Below are 21,116 nucleotides of genomic sequence, written 5' to 3' on the forward strand. Positions count from 1 at the left end.
TGAATCCAGACACAAAAAATCTTTGACTAACTACAAGTGAACCAAATCTAGCAACATAAAAAAAAATTAAAGCCCCTGACCATTCCATGTCCATGACAATTGGAGTTTTTCCAGGAAAATAAAATTGTTCTGAATTATGAAAACCAATCAATGTAATATACCATGTTGACAGAAGAGACAAAATACACGTGATCATCCACATAAATGCAGACGAAACATTTGACAGAATGCAGCATGCTTCATGATAAAATATTCAACAAATTAGGAATTAAAAGGAACTTCCTCAACCTGATAAAGGGCATCTATGAAACGCCAACAGCTAACATCACACTTAGAATTAAAGAACTAAATGTTTTCCCCGAAGGTCATTAAAAGGACCAGAATGTTCTCTCTTATCACTTAACATTGTAGTGGAGGTTCTAGCAGAGATAATTATGAAAGAAAAAGAAAAGCATCCATATTGAAAAAGTAAAATTATGTCCATTAGCACATCACATGATCTTATATGTAGAAACTTGTAACACACACACATACAGAACACAAACACACAAGTGCTACTAAATGAGTTCAGGAAGATTGCAGGATACAAGGTCAATATATAAAAGTTAACTGTATTTTTATATACTAGCAATAAAAATCTGAAAATAAATGAGGGACCCCTGGGTGGCTCAGTGGTTGAGCATTTATCTGCCTTTAGCTCAGGGCATGATCCTGGTCTGGGGATCAAGTCCTGCATTGGGCTTCAGTGAGGAGCCTGCTTCTCCCTCTGTCCACCTCTCTGCCTGTCTCTCTTTCATGAATAAATAAAATATTTTTTAAAAAGTCTGAAAATGGGGATCCCTAGGTGGCTCAGCAGTTTCGCGCCTGCCTTTGGCCTGGGGCGTGATCCTGGGGTCCCGGGATCCAGTCCCACATCGGGTTCCATGCATGGAGCCTGCTTCTTCCTCTGCTTATGTCTCTGCCTCTCTCTGTGTGTGTCTTTCATGAATAAATAAATTAAATCTTTAAAAAAAAAGTCTGAAAATGAAATTAAAATCAATTTCATTCTAAGATCATCTAAAAGAATAAAATACTTAGGAATAAATTTAATAACAAGTCTAAGACTTACACACCTAAAACTATAAAACATTGTTGAAAAAATTAAAGATTTAAATAAATTGTAAGATACCTCAGGCTCATAAACTGGAAGACTTAATTGTTAAAATGGCAATACTCTCCTAATCGATCTACAGATTCAATATGATCTCTATGAAATCCCAGCTTACTTTATTGTAGAAATTGACAATATGATCATAAATTTCATATGGAAATGCAAAAGACACAAAATAACCAAAAGAATCTTCAAAAATAAGAACATAGTTGAAGAACTTATTTCTCAATTTTAAAACTTACAACACAGCTACAGTATCAATACAATGTGGTACTTCCATAAGGATAGAAATACATCAACAGAATAGATCGACGGTTCAGAAATAAATCATTTACAGTCATTTGATTTTTGAGAAGGGTGTCAAGACACCTCAATGAAGAAAAATAGTCTTCTAAATAAATAGTATTGGGATAACTGGATACACATATGTAAAAAAAAAAAAAAAAAGTTGGACTTCTTCCACCATACACAAAAACAAGCCCAAAAAGCATCACAGATCTAAGCACTGAAACTACAAAATTGCTAGAGAACACAGGAGTAAATCATTGTGATTTGGGGTTAGACAATGTTTTGTTAGATGTGACATTAAAAGCACAAGCAACAAAATAAATAGACTATATAAAAATTCAAAAATTTTCTGCTGCAAATGATACTATCAAGAAAGTGAAAAGACAACCTAAAATATAGAAGAAAATATCTGCAAATTATACATCTGATTGTGGACAGGCATACAGAATATATAAAGAATTCTTACAACTCAATAATAAGACAAATAACTCAATTAAAAATGGGAAAAAGATTTGAACAGATGTTTCTCTAAAGATATACAAATATCCAATAAGCACGTAAAAAGATTTTCAACATCATAAGCCATTAGTGAAATGCAAATTAAAACCACAAGGAGATGCCACTTCACACCCACTAGAATGGCAATAGTAAAAAAGACAGACAGTAACAACTGTTGGCAAGTATAGGAGAAATTGGAACCTTCATACATTGCTAGTGAGAATGTAAAATGTTGCAGCTGCTTTGGAAAGCAGTTTGGCAGTTCTTCAAAATATTAAACATAGAGTTATTATATGACCCAGCAATTTTACTCCTAGGTATAGATCCAAGAGAAAAGAAAACATGAGCCCACACAAAAACTTGTATACAAATGTTGATAGCAGTATTATTCATAATGCTAAAAAAGTGGAAAACACCCAAATGATGAATGGATTTAAAACATAGTATATCTGTGGGTTAAGTAGTTGATGGGGATTAAGGAATAGACTTGTGAGGAGCACCAAGTGTGATATGGAAGTGCTGAATCGGAAGTGCTGAATCACTATATTGTAAACCTGAAACTAATACTATACCTGCAACACTGTATGTTAACTTACTGTAATTAAAATAAAAACTTCAAAAAATAAGCCAAAAAAATAAATATGGTATATCTGCATAGTGGAATATTAATGAAGTTCTCTCTCTCTCTCTTGCTTACTTTTCTTTCAACTTTTTTTGTTAACATACAGTGTAATATTGGTTTCTAGAGTAGAGTTCAGTGACTCAACACTTACATACAACACCCAGTACTCATCATGACAAGTGCCCTCTATAATACCCATTTAGCCATCTACTTCCCTCCACCACCCCTCAGTTTGTTCCCTATCATTAAGAGTCACTTATGGCTTGTTTCCCTCTCTCCGTTTTTCCTTTTCCCCCTTCCCATATGTTCGTCTGTTTTCTTTATTAAATTCTACATATGAGTGAGATCATATGGTATTTATCTTTCTCTGACTGACTTATTTCATTTATCATAATACCTCTAGTTCCATCCATGTCATTGCAAATGACAATGTTTCATTCTTTTTGATGACTGAGTAGCACTCCATTGTATACATATACCACATCTTCATCCATTCAGCAGTTGGATGGACATTTGGACTCTCTCTATAGTTTGGCTATTGAGGATAATGATGCTATAAATGTCAGGGTGTATGTATCCCTTTGAATCTGTATGTTTGTATTCTTTGGGTAAATATCTAGTAGTGCAATTGTTGGATCATAGGATAGTTTTATTTTTAACATCCTGAAGAACCTCCAAACTGTTCTCCAGAGTGGCTGCACCAGTTTGCATTTCCACCAATGGTGCAAGAGGATTCCTGTTTCTCCACATCCTCACCAACACCTGTTTTCTCCTGTGTTGTTAATTTTAGCCATTCTGACAGGTGTGAGGTGGTATCTCATCATGGTTTTGATTTGCATTTCCCTAATGATGAGTGATGTTGAGCATCTTTTCATGTGTTTGTTAGACAACTGGATGTCATCTTGGGAAAAAGTGTCTATTCATGTCTTCTTCCAATTTCTTAACTGGATTATCTGGTTTTTGGGTGTTGAGTTTATAAATTCTTTATAGATTCTGGATACAAGCCCTTTATCAGTTATGTCATTTGCAAATATCTTCTCTCATTCGGTAGGCTTCCTTTTAGTTTGGTTAATTGTTTCCTTCACTGTACAGAAGCTTTTTATCTTGATGAAGTCCCACCAGTTCATTTTTGCTTTTGTTTCCCTTGCCTCTAGCACGTGTCTAATAAGGAGTTGCTATAGCTGAGGTCAGAGGTTTCTGCCTGTGTTTTCCTCTAGGATTTTGTCTCACATTTAGGTCTTTCATATATTTTGAATTTATTTTTGTGTAGGATGTAAGAAAGTGGTCCAGCTTCATTCTTTTGCATGTTGATGTCCAGTTTTCCCAACACCATTTGTTGAAGAGGCTATCTTTTCCCCATTGGATATTCTTTTCTGCTTTTCATAGATTAGTTGGCTATATGGTTGTGGGTCCATTTTTCGGTTCTCTATTCTGTTCCGTTGATTTATGTGTTTGTTTTTATGCCAGTACCATACTGTCTTGATGACTACAGCTTTCTAATATAGCTTGAAGTCTGGAATCATGGTGCCTCCAGTTTTATTTTTATTTTTCAGAATTGATTTGACTACTTGGGATCTTTTGTGGAGTCATACAAATTTTAGGACAATTTGTTCTAGCTCAGTGAAAAGTGCTGATGGTATGTTGACAGAGATTGCATTAAATGTGTGGGTTGCTTTGGGTAGTACAGACATTTTAACAATGTTTATTCCTCAATCCATAAGTATGTAATACTTTTCCATTTCTTTGCGTCCTCTTTAATTTCTTTCATGAGTGTCTATAGTTTTCAGAGTACAGATCTTTTACCTCTAAAGGTTCGGTTTATTCACAGATATCTTACTGGTTTTGGCACAGTTGCAAATGGGACCAATTCCTTTATTTCTTTTTCTGCTGCTCCAATGAAGCAGATTTGAGGCACCTAGGTGGCGTACTCTCAGTTTTGGCTCAGGTCATGATCTCAGGGTCCTGGGATTCAGCCCTGCATTGGGCTGAGAGTTCAGTGGGGAGTCTGCTTAAGGATTTCCTCTCTCTCTTCCTCTGCTCCAACCCCACTCATGTGCATGCACTCTGCCTCTCCCGAAAATAAATAAAATCTAAAGAAAAAAAAGAAATGCAACAGATTTCTGCACATTGATTTTCTATCCTGCAACTTTGCTGAATTTATGGATGAGTTCTAGCAATTTTTTGCTACATACTTTTTCTACATAGAGTATCATATCATATGCAAATAATGAAAGTTTGATTTCTTCCTTAACAATTTGGATGCCTTTTATTTCTTTTTGTTGTTTGATTGCTGCGGCTAGGACTTTCAGTTCAATGTTAAATAGCAACAGTGAGGGTGGACATCTTTGTCCTGTTCTTGACTGTAAGGGAAAGGCTCTCAGTTTTTCCCCATTGAGGATGATATTTGTTGTTGGTCTTTTGAATATGGCCTTTATGATGCTGAGGTAAGTTCCATCTATCCCTACTTTGTTGAGGGTTTTTATCTAGATAGGATGCTGTATTTTATCAGATGCTTTTTCTGCATCGATTGACAGGATCAGATGGTTCTTATCCTTCCTCTTATTAATGTGGTATGTCACGTTGATTGATTTGTGAATGTTGAACCACCTCTGTAGTCCAGGAATAAACCCCACTTGATCATGGTGAATTATTCTTTCAATGTACTGTTGAATTTGATTTGCAAGGATTTTATTGAGAATTTTTGCATTCATGTTTATCAGGGATATAAGCCTATAATGCTCTTTTTTAGTGGGGTCTTTGCCTGGTTTTGGAATCAAGGGAATGCTGGTCTCATAGAACAAGTTTGGAAGTTTTCCTTCCATTTCCTTTTTTTTTTTGGAACAGTTTGAGGAGAATATATATTAACTCCTCTTTAAATGTCTGGTACAATTCCTCTGAGAATTTATCCAGCCATGGATTTTTTTTGAAGTAGCAATACAAGTATATTTTATTTCACATTTTATTAGTAGACAGATGGGCAGAAAAAGACAAGATAAACCACTAAAGGGGAAGTTCAACACAAAAATGCATCAGATAATCTTTTCTCATAAGTTAAACTGAAGAAAAACATCTACAATTTCAGCCAAGAAAACTATTAAAGTCAGGTATGTCCTGCTGGTTTCAGAATAGTTGAAGATTGCATCTGAATCTTTTTGTAAATGTAAACCATTTTTATCAATGGGAGGGGAGGAGAGTTAACTTTCAGTGGAGAACTACACACTTTCCCCTACAATCTCTTACTGTATGTGTCCCAAACATAGGAAACCAGCAACTAAAGAAGCTAGTAATTTCCAGGGAAGAGGCAAGAAGAGACTACAAAAAAAGTCTGGCTAATAGAAAAGAACTCCGTAATGATATGAAATAGGGTGGGAAGACTTCGAGAAGCAACAATGGAATCCTGATACTACTTTCTCCATCCAGCCTCTCTTTTCGTTGGGAGATTTTGATTACTGATTCAATTTTTTTGCTTGTTATAGGTCTCTTCAAATTTTCTATTTCTTCCTGTTTCAGTTTTGGTAGTTTGACGGTTTCTAGGAATTTGTCCATTTCTTCCAGGCTGCTCAGTTTGTTGGCTTATAATTTTTCCTAGTATTCTCTTATAATTGTATTTCTGTGCTGTTGTGATCTCCCCTCTTTCATTTGTAATCCTATCTATTTGAATCCTTTCTGTTTTCTTTTTGTTAAGTCTGGCTAGGTGTATATCCATTTTATTAATTCTTTTGAAGAACTGGCTCTTAGTTTCATGAATCTGTTGTAATGTTTTTTCTTTTTTATATAATCTATTTCTGCTCTAATATTTATTATTTCCCTTCTTCTGCTGGCTTTAGGTTTGTGTTCCTTTTCTAGCTCCTTTAAATGTAGGGTTAGATTGTGAATTTGAGACTTTTGCTTCTTGAGATGGGCTGATATTGCAGTATACTTCCTTCTTAAGACTGCACCCCAAAGGTTTTGGGCTTTCATGTTTTCATGTTCACTTACCTCCATGTATTTTATTTCTTCAATTTCCTGGTTAACCCACTCATTTCTTAGTAAGATGTCCTTTAAGCTCCATGTATTTGTAGGGTTTCCAATTTTTTTTCTTATGGTTGACTTCAAGTTTCACAGCATTGTGGTCTGAAAATATGCATGGTATTTCAATCTTTTTGTACTTGTTGGGGGTGGATTTGTGACCCAGTATGTGATCTATTCTGGAGAACGTTCCCTGTGCACTGGAGAAGAATGTATATTTCCACTCTTTAGGATGAAATGTTCTGAATATATCTGTTAAGTACAACTGGTCCAGTGTGTCATTCAAAGCCATTGTTTCCATGCTGATTTTCTGCTTAGATGATCTGTCCATTTCTATAAGTTGGGGTGTTAAAGTCCCCTATTATTATAAATAAGTTTCTTTATGTTTATTATTAATTGATTTATAAATTTCGGTGCTCCCAAGTTTGGGGGTATAAATATTTACAATTGTTAGATCTTCCTGGTGGAGAGACCCCTTAATTATGATATAATGCCCTTCTTCATGACTTGTTACATTTTTTTTTAAATCTAGTTTTTCTACATATGCCTACTCTAGCTTTCTTTTGACATCCATTAGCATGATAGATGGTTCTCCATCCCCTCACATTTGAATCTGCAGGTGTCTTTAGGTCTAAAATGAGTCTCTTGTAAGCAGCATATATAGATGGATCTTGTTTTTTTTAATCCATTCTGACACCCTATGCTTTTTGATTGGAACATTTAGTCCATTTACATTCAGAATGATTACTGAAAGCTATGAATTTACTGCCACCATGTTACCTGTAGAGTTGGCTTTTCTGGTGATATTCTCTGGTCCTTTCTAGTCTTTGTTGCTTTTTTTCCCCCCTCCACTCAGAGAATCCCCCTTAAAATTTCTTGCAGGTCTGGTTTAGTCGTCATGAACTCCTTTAGTTTTTGTTGGTCTGGGAAATTCTTTATTTCTCCTTCTATTCTACATGACAGCCTTGCTGAATAAAGAATTCTTGGTTGCATATTTTTCCCATTCAACACTTTGAATATTTCTTTCCACTGTTTTCTGACCTGCCAGGTTTCAGTAGACAGATCTGCTGTGAACCTGATCTGTCTTGTCTTGTGGGTTAGGGACTTTCTTCCTCCTGCTCCTTTCAGGATTCTGTGTATTTTGTGAATTTGACAATGATATACCATGGTAATGGCTAGCTTTAGTTGACTTTAATGGGAGTTCTCTGCACTTCTTGAATTTTGATGTCTATGTCCTTCCCCAGATTAGGGAAGTTTTCAGCTATAATTTGTTTGAATAAACCTTCTGCCCCTTTTTCTTTCTTTTCATCTTTTGGCACTCCTATGATATAAATGTTACATTTTAATAAGTTGCTAAGTTCCCTAAGTCTACCTTCGTGGTCCATTGCCTTTCTTTTCTTCTTTTCAGCTTCATTATTTTCCATAATTTTATCTTTTGTAGCTCCTCTGATTCATCCATCCTCATTTATATGGCCTCCATTTGGGACTGCATCTGGGTCATAGCATTTTTAACTTTGGCTGGACTAGATTTTGGTTCTTTTATCTCTGCAGTGAGGGATTTTCTAGGGTCTTCTATGTTTTCAAGCCCAGCTAGTATTCTTATAATCATTATTTTAAATTCTGTTTCAGACATCTTACTTATAGCATATTAACTTAACTCCTGGCTGTGAGTAGTACCTCCTGTTCTTTCTTTTGGGGTGAATTTCTCCATCTCGTCGTTTTGCCTGGAAAAAGAAGAAAGAAAAAGAAAAAATACTCCCCCAATAATAATAAAAAAAAATCTTAAAAAAACAAAGAAAGTAGATCCTGGGTGTGTTTGGTGAGCTTATTAAAAGAATCTAGAGCCCAAAATAAGAAAGAAAAAAATACAATGAAAGTAAACAAATATATATATATTAAAATTAGTTAAAAACAATTAAATAAAATAAATGAAAAAATAATAAAACAATAAAAAATAAGTACAAAAGAGGCTAGATACTATTTTTACCTAGAGCTGAAACTTTGCAGTCCTCTATAATCAGTAAACTGTGCAAAGGAATTGTATGTGCTGGTCTTTTGGGGAAGGTTCCCAGGTGAACTTGCCCTAGTGGAACTGTGCCTCTAGGCTGCATGGAGGAGGGGCTTGGCGTAAGCAGTTCCAGACTCCACTAGGTGGTGCTGTTTTGCTCCCTGCAGACTGTCTGCTCTGATGGGCCCGATGAATATGGCTGCAACCAGCTCTCTAGCACCAGAGCTGAAAATTTGCAAACCAGCCCCTCAACTTTTCAGTGAGTCCTCAATGAAGAGTAATCACTTGTTTCCCTGGTTTCTGTCAGAACCCTGTGTTCACTCTGCCTGTGTCTGAACTTTTTTTATCTCAGGCACATGACTACATTTTAAAACTCCAAATTTTAGGGACTCCCAAGGCACAGAACCATACTGTTCCTTCTACGGAGGGTCTCCTCATGCTTCTTCCATTTGCCAGACTCATCCCAGGAAAGCAGTCAGATGACCATGTAGTGGTTTGCAGTTTATGGCAACACAGAGCAGAAAGCCAACATCTAGACTCACTGTTCTCAGCCATCGTCCACATTCTGATGCCTGGGAACAGAAGAGCACTTAGGCACAATCCATTCTTCTTGTGACCCAGGAGATCCTCAGACCATGGTATCACACCTGGGATTCTGCTTTGCTTCTCTACTTGGGCACCTCTAAGCCAGGCACATCTGCTACTGTAGGAGACTTCTAAAAGTTCTGACTCTGCACTCCATGGCTTATATAGTACCTTACAGTAGCCTCTGTAAGTAGGCTCCCTCCCCACTACGTTATCCACAGCTATATCTCCCCCAAATTCAAGTCTCCACACTTCCTACCTTCCAAAAGGTAGTCATTTTTCTAGTTGTAGGCCTCCAGTTTTTGTTCTTTCAGACCTCCAATTGATTTCTTGGGTGTTCAGAATGATTTGATAACTATCTAGCTGTATTGGAGGAAGGAGACAAGCTTGGGTACCCCTAATCCTCTGCCATCTTAACTCCTCCCTCAGAAATGAAGTTCTGACACATGCTACAACATAGATCTTGAAAATAATTTAATTGTACTCTTCAAATAGGTGAATTTTACAGTGTGTCAATTATGTCTAAATGTCTAAATAAAGATGTTTTTAATACAGTATGTGAATTATGTCTAAATAAAAATGTTTTTAATCACCTAAAAATTTAAAAGGGAGAGAAAGAATATCCCCAAATAAACAAAATCAAGATAAAGAGACACCATTTTTTTATCTATCAGGTCAACCAAAATTAGAGGTTTGTAGAATTCACTGTTGGTAAGGGGGTAGAAAAATGGCCGGTAGCAGTGTGGATTAGAATAGTCTTTTGAATGGGAATTTGTCAACACATTTTACAATTTTAAGTATGCTTTTCCTTTGACCCAGCAATCCAATTTTTAGAGATTTATCCTGTAGATACTGCACAAAGACATTCTTAGTATACAAGGATGAAAGGATTTTCACTGCTTAGCTCCTGAAAGTAAAAACATGCCAGTCACTAAACATGTTAAATAAATTATGATGTTTCGATATACTGGAATAAGATACCTGCATTCATACCCACCCAAATGTTCTATCTTCTCTCCTATTGTAGATAAGCTCCTAGCTAAGGCCAATGTACTAGGTCTCATCTTTATTCAACTCCACAAAGCATTGCACTAGTAAATCTCCATTCTCTTTCTCACATCATGTTTTCTTCTCTAATGTTCTTTACCTTAGTAGAGAAACATGTTATTATTTCCCAAAAAGTTAAAATATGTACCTATTCACCTCATTTCTTTTTCCAGATAGCTCCTATTTTCAGCAAAATTTCTCTTAAGAGTTGTCTCTGCCTGCCGTTTTAGAAAATTTAGCAGAAACTATTGGATTTTAAGTGATTATGCCATTAGACCTAGCAATTCTATTAAATTCCCTTTTAGAAAAATCCATATATATGTCTACCTAAAGAAATTCTTTTATTTGTTCAACCAATATTATAGAACACTTATGTTCAAGGTCTATGCTAAAAATTGACACAGTTTCTTTTATCAGAGAATGAAAGACAAAAACAAAACAAAGAGTTATCTAGGCTCATCTAAAATTTCTCCCTTGAGGGTGCCTGGGTGGCACAGTCAGTAAGCATCTGCCTTTGGCTCAGGTTATGATCTGTCCCAGGATCCTGGGATGGAGTCCCACATCAGGCTCCCTGCTCAGTGAGGAGTCTGTTTTCCCCTCTGCCTCTCCTTCCTGCTCATGTTCTCTCTCTCTCTCTTGCTCTAATAAAATATTTTAAAAATAAAAAATAAATAAAATTTCTCCCTTGAGCCCATTCTAGTAGGGCTTTCATCCCCATTATTACACTGAAACTATACTTGCTGAAGTCACTTTGCTAAATTCAAGTCAATTCTCAATTAAAACAATTCTACAGAAAGCAGAAATAATAGTGTCCAAGTATACATTTAATTGATACCTGGCTTACTCTGAAAAATTTTAGAATTTTTAGACAAATGAAATGGACCATATTGTTCAGATAATCTAAAGAAACCGTATTCTCAATAGAGTTTTGGTGTTTTATCAAAATTGTAGTGAGTCTGAGTACAGATTTTTCTCTTTTGCTACTTTGTCAGATGAATTGAGACAAATGTTAATATATTCTTATAAAATTTGAGAAGCAGTTATCTGAATGGAATCTACACTAAAAGGAGCACCATTGAGCAAAGAAGACTTTTCCTGATAAATGATTTTGAACCTATCTACTCTATACATAGACTGATATTAAGGTCCCCAAATTACAGGATGTAGAATATAGCTCCAGTTGTTTAAGACTGTAAAAGATTTAAAGAAAATGTTGGCAATCTTCTTCCTCAGCCATTTCCTTTTAGGAAGAAAAAAATAAAATAACTCTTCATAAAGTATATCATAAAATCAATTATTTTAATCAATATATATTTGCAAATAACACTTTAAGGTAAATTACAGATGTATTATAATTGGAAGGATAGATGTCAACATTATAATGAAGATTATCCCTGAGCAGTGTAACTGATTCCTATCTAAGGAATTAAAGGTCTAAGTCTAAGGATCAACAGAAGCCCAAATAAATGTATACTCTTCCTAAAAGATTTATCAACATAAGAATAAAGAGAAGCTATGCTCTGATTTTTCAGAAGAGCCTAATGTGAAGTTTATCAAAGAGAAAGCTATGAAAAACTTGAACAGGGATCCCTGGGTGGCTCAGCGGTTTAGCGTCTGCCTTTGGCCCTGGGCATGATCCTGGAGATCCAGGATCGAGTCCCGCATCGGGCTCCTGGCATGCAGCCTCCTTCTCCCTCTGCCTGTGTCTTTGCCCCCGCCCCCTGTGCGTATCATAAATAAATAAATAAATAAATAAATACTTTTAAAAAAATTGAACAAAATGCCTGCTAAACAAACAAATGCTTAATCTGGGGTAAGTAAAGAGCTGTGCTTTTTCCTCCATTTCTTTTAAATATAAGGTGATAGATTATACTCTGGATCCAGTTAGCATTAGTCAATCGCTGTACATAAAAGTATCATGTTTAAACTTTTAAATCAACTATGCAGTCATAAAATGAGAGTAAAACAGAGCAACACAAAATGTAGATTTAGAGCAGTTGGCCTTTATTACAAAGCTGAGAAGAGTCTCAGTAGTCAACTCGTATCTGATCTAATTCATGCTTCATAAAAGTAGGCCCCAGAATCTACCCTAAATTTTAGTTCTGCCATACTTAGATTTTTCTTACATGAATATTTTTATTTTCATATTTCATGTTGGTATTGGGGAAGGGAAGGTCTTTATTTCAAGGCAATAGGGAATAAGATTTAACCATACAAGGTCCAATGTGGATGTTTTGATTTCACATGATATCTAACAGATAATGGCAATAGGTTTAGTTGTGCCTTGTTTTATTAACCACCAGTCCTTTTCAAATGAGACACTGTCAATAACAGGAAATTATGAATACTAAGTCAAGGGTGTAGATAAACACATAGTAAACTCAAGAATTTGAGTTATTTCAGAGAGGACGAAGACTCTTTCTTGAAGTTTTCCAAAATACTGATTCAAGTACTATAAGTGTCTATGATTCTCTTGCAAGGATCTTTCTTTGTCTTCCTTACTAAATGTTAGGAGTGAATTTCTTTCCAATTCTAATGTGTCCTTCACTGAGGAAGTACCTTCTAAGAGAGCAAAACTACTGGCCTTTCTCTGCTCCTTATTCATTTCTCTCCTTATATTTAGGAGCAAGAATGTATCAACCCTCCCCTTCTTTCCTCTTCCAGGAGTCTATTTCTTCAGAAGGCATACTTTCCAATCTATTTTTATCAATAAAGCAAATTTAACAATAAAGGGTCCCTGTGAGGTAGGGAAAGTGGTATGAAATTACCCAGGGTGCTGGGACAGAGTGATGAGTAAATTTAATTCTTTGGGTTCATTATTATTACTGCACACCTGAACTATGTCCCTCAGTCACATCTCTATCTGTAATAACTATTTATCTCTCAGTTGGCTGAAAATTCAGATAGGAAGAAGGAGACATATAAATTACTGATGCATTGAAACTTAACATCAATATAGAGTTCCTCTCAGAGCTCTAAAAAGCTGTATTTGCTCAGCCACACCAGTAAACTAGCATTATTCAGAAATACTCCCAATTTTCCACTATTTGCTTCTGAAATTACATCTTTAAATGTATATTGTTAAATAAAAATAAATTGCTAGCTTTGAGCTGATAATGTAATAACAGAGGTTGGCCTTAAACAGTAATTGAAGAGTTGGCCAAGTCCTACTTGGGGCCTAAAGTTTATCTTGAAGAATGAGGAACACATAGCTAGAAGGGCACAACAAAGTTGAGGAGAGGTTTAGAGGTTTTTTTTTTTTTTTTTTTTTTTTTTTTTTTTTTTTACAAACTTGATATATGTGGGAGAGAGAGTGAGAGACTAGCATCACAATGCAGGATAACAGTGGTGAAAAGCAAACCTGAATTGATGTAGTAGGGTCCAGAATATGTGCAATCTTGAAAGTCAACCTGGGGCCTTATCCTACAGACAATTAAGGAACCTGTCAAAAGTTTAGTGAAGCTGTGCTCGCCTCAGCAGCACATATACTAAAAAAGTTCAGTGAAGCTATTCCATGGTATTGCTGCCTCAGCATCCATTTTGTTTGGCCAGGGGTCTGTAGTGACCTTAAACTGACACAAACCTCTCATGCAGTGCATGCCCTAGATAACAGCCTACAGAGTCACATGCAAATATAAGTTCCCACTATGACTTCCCCAGCTGCCCTTGTGATTAAAAGTCCCTCTTGGGACCCCTGAGTGGCGCAGCGGTTTGGCGCCTGCCTTTGGCCCAGGGCGCGATCCTGGAGATCTGGGATCGAATCCCACGTCGGGCTCCCGGTGCATGGAGCCTGCTTCTCCCTAGCCTATGTCTCTGCCTCTCTCTCTCCTCTCTGTGTGTGTGTGACTATCATAAAAAAAAAAAAAAAAGTCCCTCCTTCCTGCAGGACCCTTCCCCTTGTGTGTTCCCTAGAGAAGACACCTATAAAGCTTACCAAAACTCTGCTCTTTTTGTTTCAATCAACCAATTAGGCTTTAGCACAGGGAACCCAAAAGCACTCCACCATGGACACTAATGAAAGCATATTTCCCAGGTATGTTGTTGAGTCACAACTCACCATTTAGCATCCTGTGCCCCACTTAAGGTTAACTTAACAAAGTCATAACAGAATCACTAAAAATGTTTGAGTAGGGAAAAAACATACTGAAAATAAAGAATTATAAATGGTAATTTGATTTTTTTTAAAAGAAGGTGGACAGAATGAGCAAGAGAATCAAGTACAATTTAGCAGGAAGTTTGAAATGACTAGAACCTTGGGACACCTGGGTGGCTCAGTGGTTGAGCATCTACCTCGGCTCAGGTCATGATCCTGGGATCAGGTCCTGCATCAGCCTCCCTGCAGGGAACCTGCTTCTCCCTCTGCCTGTGTCTCTGCCTCTCTCTGTGTGTCTCTCATGAATAAGTAAATAAAATCTTAAAAAAAGAAGAAGAAATGACCAGAACCTCAATAAATTTTCTTCCTTCTCTGAATCACTAATTTTATTTAAAGCAAAACCTATTAGTCTCTCCTTGGTCATCCACTATTTACTCCCCAACCCACCACAATATGCTTTCTGCATTGGAAATGGTTCTTGCTAAAGTACCATCAATGTATCAATTGCTAAATCCCTGGGCAGTATTTCATTTATCTTACCTGAGCAAGCACCAACAAGTAAGATAACTGACCATTCCTTCCATATTAGTTTTCTAAAGCTGTCATAACAAAACAAAAACAAAAATATGTCAAAACATTCAAACTAGGTGCCTTAAACAATAGAAATTTATTGTCTCACAGTTCTGAAGGCTGGAAATCTGAAATCAAAGTGTCTGCAGGGTTGTTTACTTCTGAGGGCTATGGAGGAAGGCTGTGATCCAAGCCTCTCTCCATGGCTTAGATGGATATCTTCATGTTCACACAGTACTCTCCCTGTATGTGTGTCTTTGTGTCCAAATTTCCCCTTTTTATAAGGGCACTAGTCGTATTGGATTAAGGCCCACCCTAATTATATCATTTTAACTTGTTTATACCACTATGAAGACCCTATCTCCAAATATGGTTACCTACTGAGTTACTAGGGGTTAGGACTTCAACCCTTAACATCCTCCTTCTTGACATTTTCCTCCTTTGGCTTCCTTATCATCTCTCTCATACATCTCTGAGCACTCTTTTTTCTTTTCTAGTTTTTCTTCCACCAGTTTCCCCTTATACGTTGGTGTTTCCCAGGATTCTGTACTCCTTCCTCTTGCTTTTTATTCCACACGCTACCCCCTAAGGCTCCATGGTTACATGGCTTTTACTGTCATGTGCATAGGGATGTCTCCAAAGACTCTATCCGAAGTCCAATTTCTTACATTTGTCAAAACCCATAAAATTGTACAGCACAAAGAATAAACATTAATGTGTTCAAATTAGAAAAAAAATCATTTATGAGGGTAGAGGATTCAAGATCAAGTACAGAATGTGACCAAAACACCTAACTTATTACAAATGTATTTATAATCTTACTGAATGGGGTAGAGGGAAAGGTGCTAGTCTCTGTAACTGAAAATGAGTGAAGCCTGTAAGACTAAGGGCAGAAGAAACTATATACAAACACTGTGCTTTGTTGATAAAGTTGTTTCCCATAGGAGCTCTGGCTAACAATCCTGATACCACTACACACACATATATAGTATAAATGAACAAGTAACTGGAAGGCAGATGGTAGGGGCCAGGTTTTGCACCATTGGAATGCACCATTGTCCTTACACACAAGGAAAGGAATGACCCATATGGTAATCGATTAGAGTTTGAAGCATCAGTATGAACTCATGTTTAGCTTAATAGGTTACAGATAGAGATATTTATAGATATATGTATATAAGAGGTCAACAAACACACATTCTTCCCTTGGTCTGTCAGCTGCCAAAGACTAGAAGCAATGACACCTCAGTAGTACTGAGTACATTAACATCCATATCTTGGCTTTTAATACTATTCTCCAATAAAAGAAATGAAGTGTCCTTGGAAAAAATGGCTGATTTTAGGATGAAGGCAGGAAATATTCAAGATTAGCCTAGAGCATCTTATAGTTCCAGAAAGCAAGGAAATGCTCAAAAACAAAACAACCTTATGATCATTGAGGAATGTTGGAGGGACACAGGAGCCAACTGGAAGAGCTCCCAATGGCCAAAGATGGACTAATTTGATAAGTGAAGACAATGGATTATAACCCAAAGTATAAAAGAAATTTCCACAAGTCCACACTGATATGAATAAATGATTAAATAAACTGACAAAGGGGGAAATGTAAACAAATATCCTGTGCAGAAGTCCACGTAATTGATGTTGATATTATGCCCACAAGGAGGTGGTGCATAGCTCCCTACCCCTCCTTAAGTGCAGGCTATGCACAATAACTCCCTCCAAAAAGTAGGGAAAGGGAGATAAAAGTCAACTTTAAAATGGAGAACTTGTGAAAACAGAGCTACTCTATGATCCAGCAATTGCACTACTAGGTATTTACCCCAAAGATACAAATGTAGTGATCTGAAGGGGCACTTGTTCATAGCAGCAATGTCCATAATAACCAAACTGTGGAAAGGGCCCAGATGTCCAACAACAGTTAAATGGATAAAGAAGATGTGGTATATATATGCAATGGAATACTACTCAGCCATTGGAAAGGAGGAATACTTACCCTATGCTTTGACGTGGATGCAACTGGAGGGTATTATGCTGAGCAAATGAGTCAATCAGAAAAAGACAATTACATGGCTTCATTCATATGTGGAATATAAGAAACAGTGCAGAGGATCATAGGGAAGGGAGAGAAAACTGAATGGGAAGTCATCAATGAGGGAGAAAAATCATGAGACTCTTAACTAAAGGAAATAAACTGAGGGTTGCTGGAAGGGAGGTGGATGGGGGTGGGGTGGGATAATTGGGCAATGGGCATTAAGGAGGGCATGTGATGTGATAAGCACTGGATGTTATACACAACTGTTATACACAACTGATAAATTGTTGAATACTCCATCTGAGACTAAGTATGTTGGCTAACTGAATTTAAAATTAAAAAAAATCAAGTGGAGAACTTGACAAACACTATCTCAGCAAGCTGTTCCAAGTCAACGTCAGTGATAAGTCATATTGACAGTATGTACCATTCATATGATGTGATGCGAGCACTTCACCTCTGTGGTCATCCTCCAAAAACCCATAATCCCTGCATAATCATGAGAAAAACATCAAACTTTAATAGAAGAATATTCTACAAAATACCTGACCATGACTTAGAACTGTCAAAAATAATGACATAAACACGAATTTTAAAATTCAAAAATAAGGATGCTTGGGTGACTCAGCAGTTAAGCATCTACCTTTGGCTAAAGGCATGATCCTGAAGTCCCAGGATCAAGTCCCACATCAGGCTCCCTGCATGAAGACTGCTTCTCCCTCTGCCTATGTCTCTGCCTCTCCCTCTGCCTATGTCTCTGCCTCTCTCTGTGTGTCTCTCATGAATAAATAAATAAAATCTTAAAAAATAATAAAATAAATAAAATAAAAATTCAAAAATGGGGGGAGGGCAAGATGCCAGAAGAATAGGGGTCCTCAACTCACTTGTCCCCACCAACTTACCTAGATAACTTTCAAAACATCCTGAACACCTACGAATTTGACCTGAGATTTAAAGAGAGAACAGCTGGAATGCTACAGAGAGAAAAGTTTTCACTTCTAACAAGGGTGTATTTTTACTTAGGTCATGGTTTATATTTTTGACTCAGCCTGCTCATACAACCACTCTGCACTGGACAAAATGACTAGAAGGAAGAATTCACCACAAAAGAAAGAACTGGAAACAGTACTCTCTGCCACAGAGTTACAGAATTTGGATTTCAATACGATGTCAGAAATTCAATTCAGAATACAATTATAAAGCTACTGGTGGCTCTGGAAAAAAGCATAAAGGACTCTAGAGACTTCGTTACTGCAAAATTGAGATCTAATCAGGCCGAAAGTAAAACCGGATTAAATGAGATGCAATCCAAACTGGATGTCCTCATTGCTAGGGTTAATGAGGTGGAAAAGAGAGTAAATGACACAGAAGACAAGTTGATGGTAAGGAACGAAGCTGAGGAAAAAAGAGAAAACAATTAAGAGCCCATGAGGAAAGGATTAGGGAAATAAATGATAGCCTGAGAAGGAAGAATATACGTCTAATTGGGATTCCAGAGGAGGCTGAGAGAGAGAGAGAGAGAGAGAGAGATAGGGCCACAAAGCATACTTGAACAAATCATAGCTGAAACTTCCCAAATCTGGGGAAGGAAACAGGCACTCAGATCCAAGAGATAGAGAGGAGGACCCCCCCAAAAAAATCAATAAAAACCATTCAACAGCTCAATATTTAATAGAGAAACTTGCAAATTTCAAAGATAAAGAGAAAATCCTTAAGGCAGTATGAGACAAGAGATTCTTTTTTTTTTTTTTTTTTACTTTTTTTAAAAAATTTTTATTTATTTATGATAGTCACAGAGAGAGAGAGAGAGAGGCAGAGACACAGGCAGAGGGAGACGCAGGCTCCATGCACCGGGAGCCCGACGTGGGATTCGATCCCGGGTCTCCAGGATCGCGCCCTGGGCCAAAAGCAGGCGCCAAACCACTGCGCCACCCAGGGATCCCAGAGACAAGAGATTCTTAACCTATATGGGGAGAAATATCAGATTAACAGCAGACCTCTCCACAGACACCTGGCAGGCCAGAAAGGGCTGACAGGATATATTCAGGGTCTTAAATGAGAAGAACATGCAACCAAGAATACTTTATCCAGCAAGGCTGTCATTCAGAATAGAAGGAGAGATACAGAACTTCCAGGATAGGCAGAAACTGAAAGAATACATGACCACCAAACCAGCTCCACAAGAAATATTAAGGCAGACCCTGTAAAAGAAAGAGGGAGTACAAAGAAACAATCCATGAAAACAGGGACTGAATAGGTAACATAATGACATTAAATTCATTTATTTCAATAGTTACTCTGAACGTAAATGGGCTAAAAGATCCCAATCAAAAGAGGCAGGGTATTGGACTGGATAAAAAAGCAAGACCCATCTATTTGCTGTCTACAAGAGACTCATTTTAGACCTAAGGACACTTCCAGCCGGAAAATGAAGGAGTGGAGAACCATTTACCATTCAAATGGTCCTCAAAAGAAAGCTGGGGTAGCAATCCTCATATAAGATAAATTAAAGTTTATCCCAAAGACTGTAGTAAGAGATGAAGAGGGACACTGCATCATACTTAAAGGGTCTATCCAACAAGAGGACCTTGAATATTTGTGCATGAAATTTTGTGCCCTTAATGTGGGAGCTGCCAAGTATATCAAGCAATTAATAACCAAAGTAAATACATACTTAGATAATAATACACCAAAAGTAGGAGACTTCAACACAGCACTTTCAGCAAATGACAGATATTCAAAGCAGAACATCACCAAAGAAACAAGGGCTTTAAATGATACACTGGACCAGGTGGATTTCACAGATATATACAGAACTTTGCATCTGAACACAACTGAATACACATTCTTCTCAAATGCACATGGAACTTTCTCCAGAATAGACCACATACTGGGACACAAATCAGGTCTCAATCGATACCAAAAGACTGGGATTGTCCCCTCCATATTTTTAGACCACAATGCTTTGAAACTAGAACTCAATCACAAGAAGAAATTTGGAGGAAACTCAAAACACATGAAGATTAAAGAGCATCTTACTAAAGATGAATGCGTCAACCAGGAAATTAGAGAAGAATTAAAAATATTCATGGAAACTAGTGAAAATGAAGATACAATTGTTCAAAATCTTTGGGATACAGCAAAAGAGGTCCTAAAATGGAAATATATCAGAATACCAGCCTCCCACAAAAAAATTGGAAAAAACTCAAATATACAGGCTAACCTCACACCTAAAGGAATTGGAGAAAGAACAGCAAGTAAAACCTACACTAAACAGAAGAAGAGAGATAATAAAGTTTCAAGCATAACTCAATGAAATAGAGACTAGAAGAACTGTAGAACAGATCAGCAAAACCAGGAGTTGGTTCTTTGAAAGAATTAATGATAGATAAACCCCTAGCCAACCTTATTAAAAAGAAAAAAAGACTCAAATTAATAAAATCACAAATCAAAGAGGAAAGATCACAACCAACACCAAGGAAATATAAATGATTTTAAAAATGTATTATGAGAAGCTATATGCCAACAAATTAGGCAATCTAGAAGCTAGAAAACCACAAATTACCAAAACTGCAATAGGAAGAAATACAAAACCTGAACAGGCCAATAACCAGTGAGAAAATTGAAGCAGTCATCAAAAACCTCCCAAGACACAAAAGTCCAGGACCAGATGGCTTCCCAGGGGAATTCTATCAAACATTTAAAGAAGAAATAATATCTATTCTCCTAAAGCTGTTTTGGAGGACAGAAAGGAACAGAATACTTCCAAACTCATTTTATGAGGCCAGCCCAGCATTACCTTGATTCCAAACCAGACAAAGACCCCACCAAAAAGGAGAATTATAGGCCAATATCCCTGATGAACATGGATGCAAAAATTCTCAACAAGATAATAGCCAATAGAATCCAGCAATACATTAAGAAGATTATTCACCATGACCAAGTGGGATTTATCCCCCAGGATGCAAGGTCGGTTCAACACTCATAAAACAATCAATGTGATAGATCACATCAACAAGAGAAAAAACAAGAACCATATGATCCTCTCAATAGATACAGAGAAAGCATTTGATAAAATACAGCATCCATTCCTGATTAAAACTCTTCAAAGTGTAGGGATAGGGATTAGGGATGCCTGGGTAGCTCAGTTATGGAACACCTGCTTTTGACTCAGGGCGTGATCCTGGAGTCCTGGGATTGAGTCCCACATCG

The 21,116-nt window shown here is 37.0% G+C and overlaps 1 protein-coding gene across 1 annotated transcript in view; it reads right to left on the reverse strand.

The window, feature by feature from the left end:
- Positions 1–8,219: 8,219 nt before the first annotated feature.
- Positions 8,220–21,116, reverse strand: part of LOC121492698 (translation initiation factor IF-2-like) — a 34,113-nt gene continuing 21,216 nt past the window's right edge. The window contains exons 4-5 of the mRNA XM_041757873.1: positions 14,840–14,898; positions 8,220–8,290 (exon numbers count right to left, since the gene is read on the reverse strand). Of these exons, the coding sequence (XP_041613807.1) occupies positions 8,220–8,290; positions 14,840–14,898 (130 nt within the window). The remainder of the gene's footprint in view (positions 8,291–14,839; positions 14,899–21,116) is intronic.

The sequence above is a fragment of the Vulpes lagopus genome, chromosome 6 (assembly GCF_018345385.1).
Source record: "Vulpes lagopus strain Blue_001 chromosome 6, ASM1834538v1, whole genome shotgun sequence".
In the NCBI taxonomy this organism is placed as follows: domain Eukaryota; kingdom Metazoa; phylum Chordata; class Mammalia; order Carnivora; family Canidae; genus Vulpes; species Vulpes lagopus.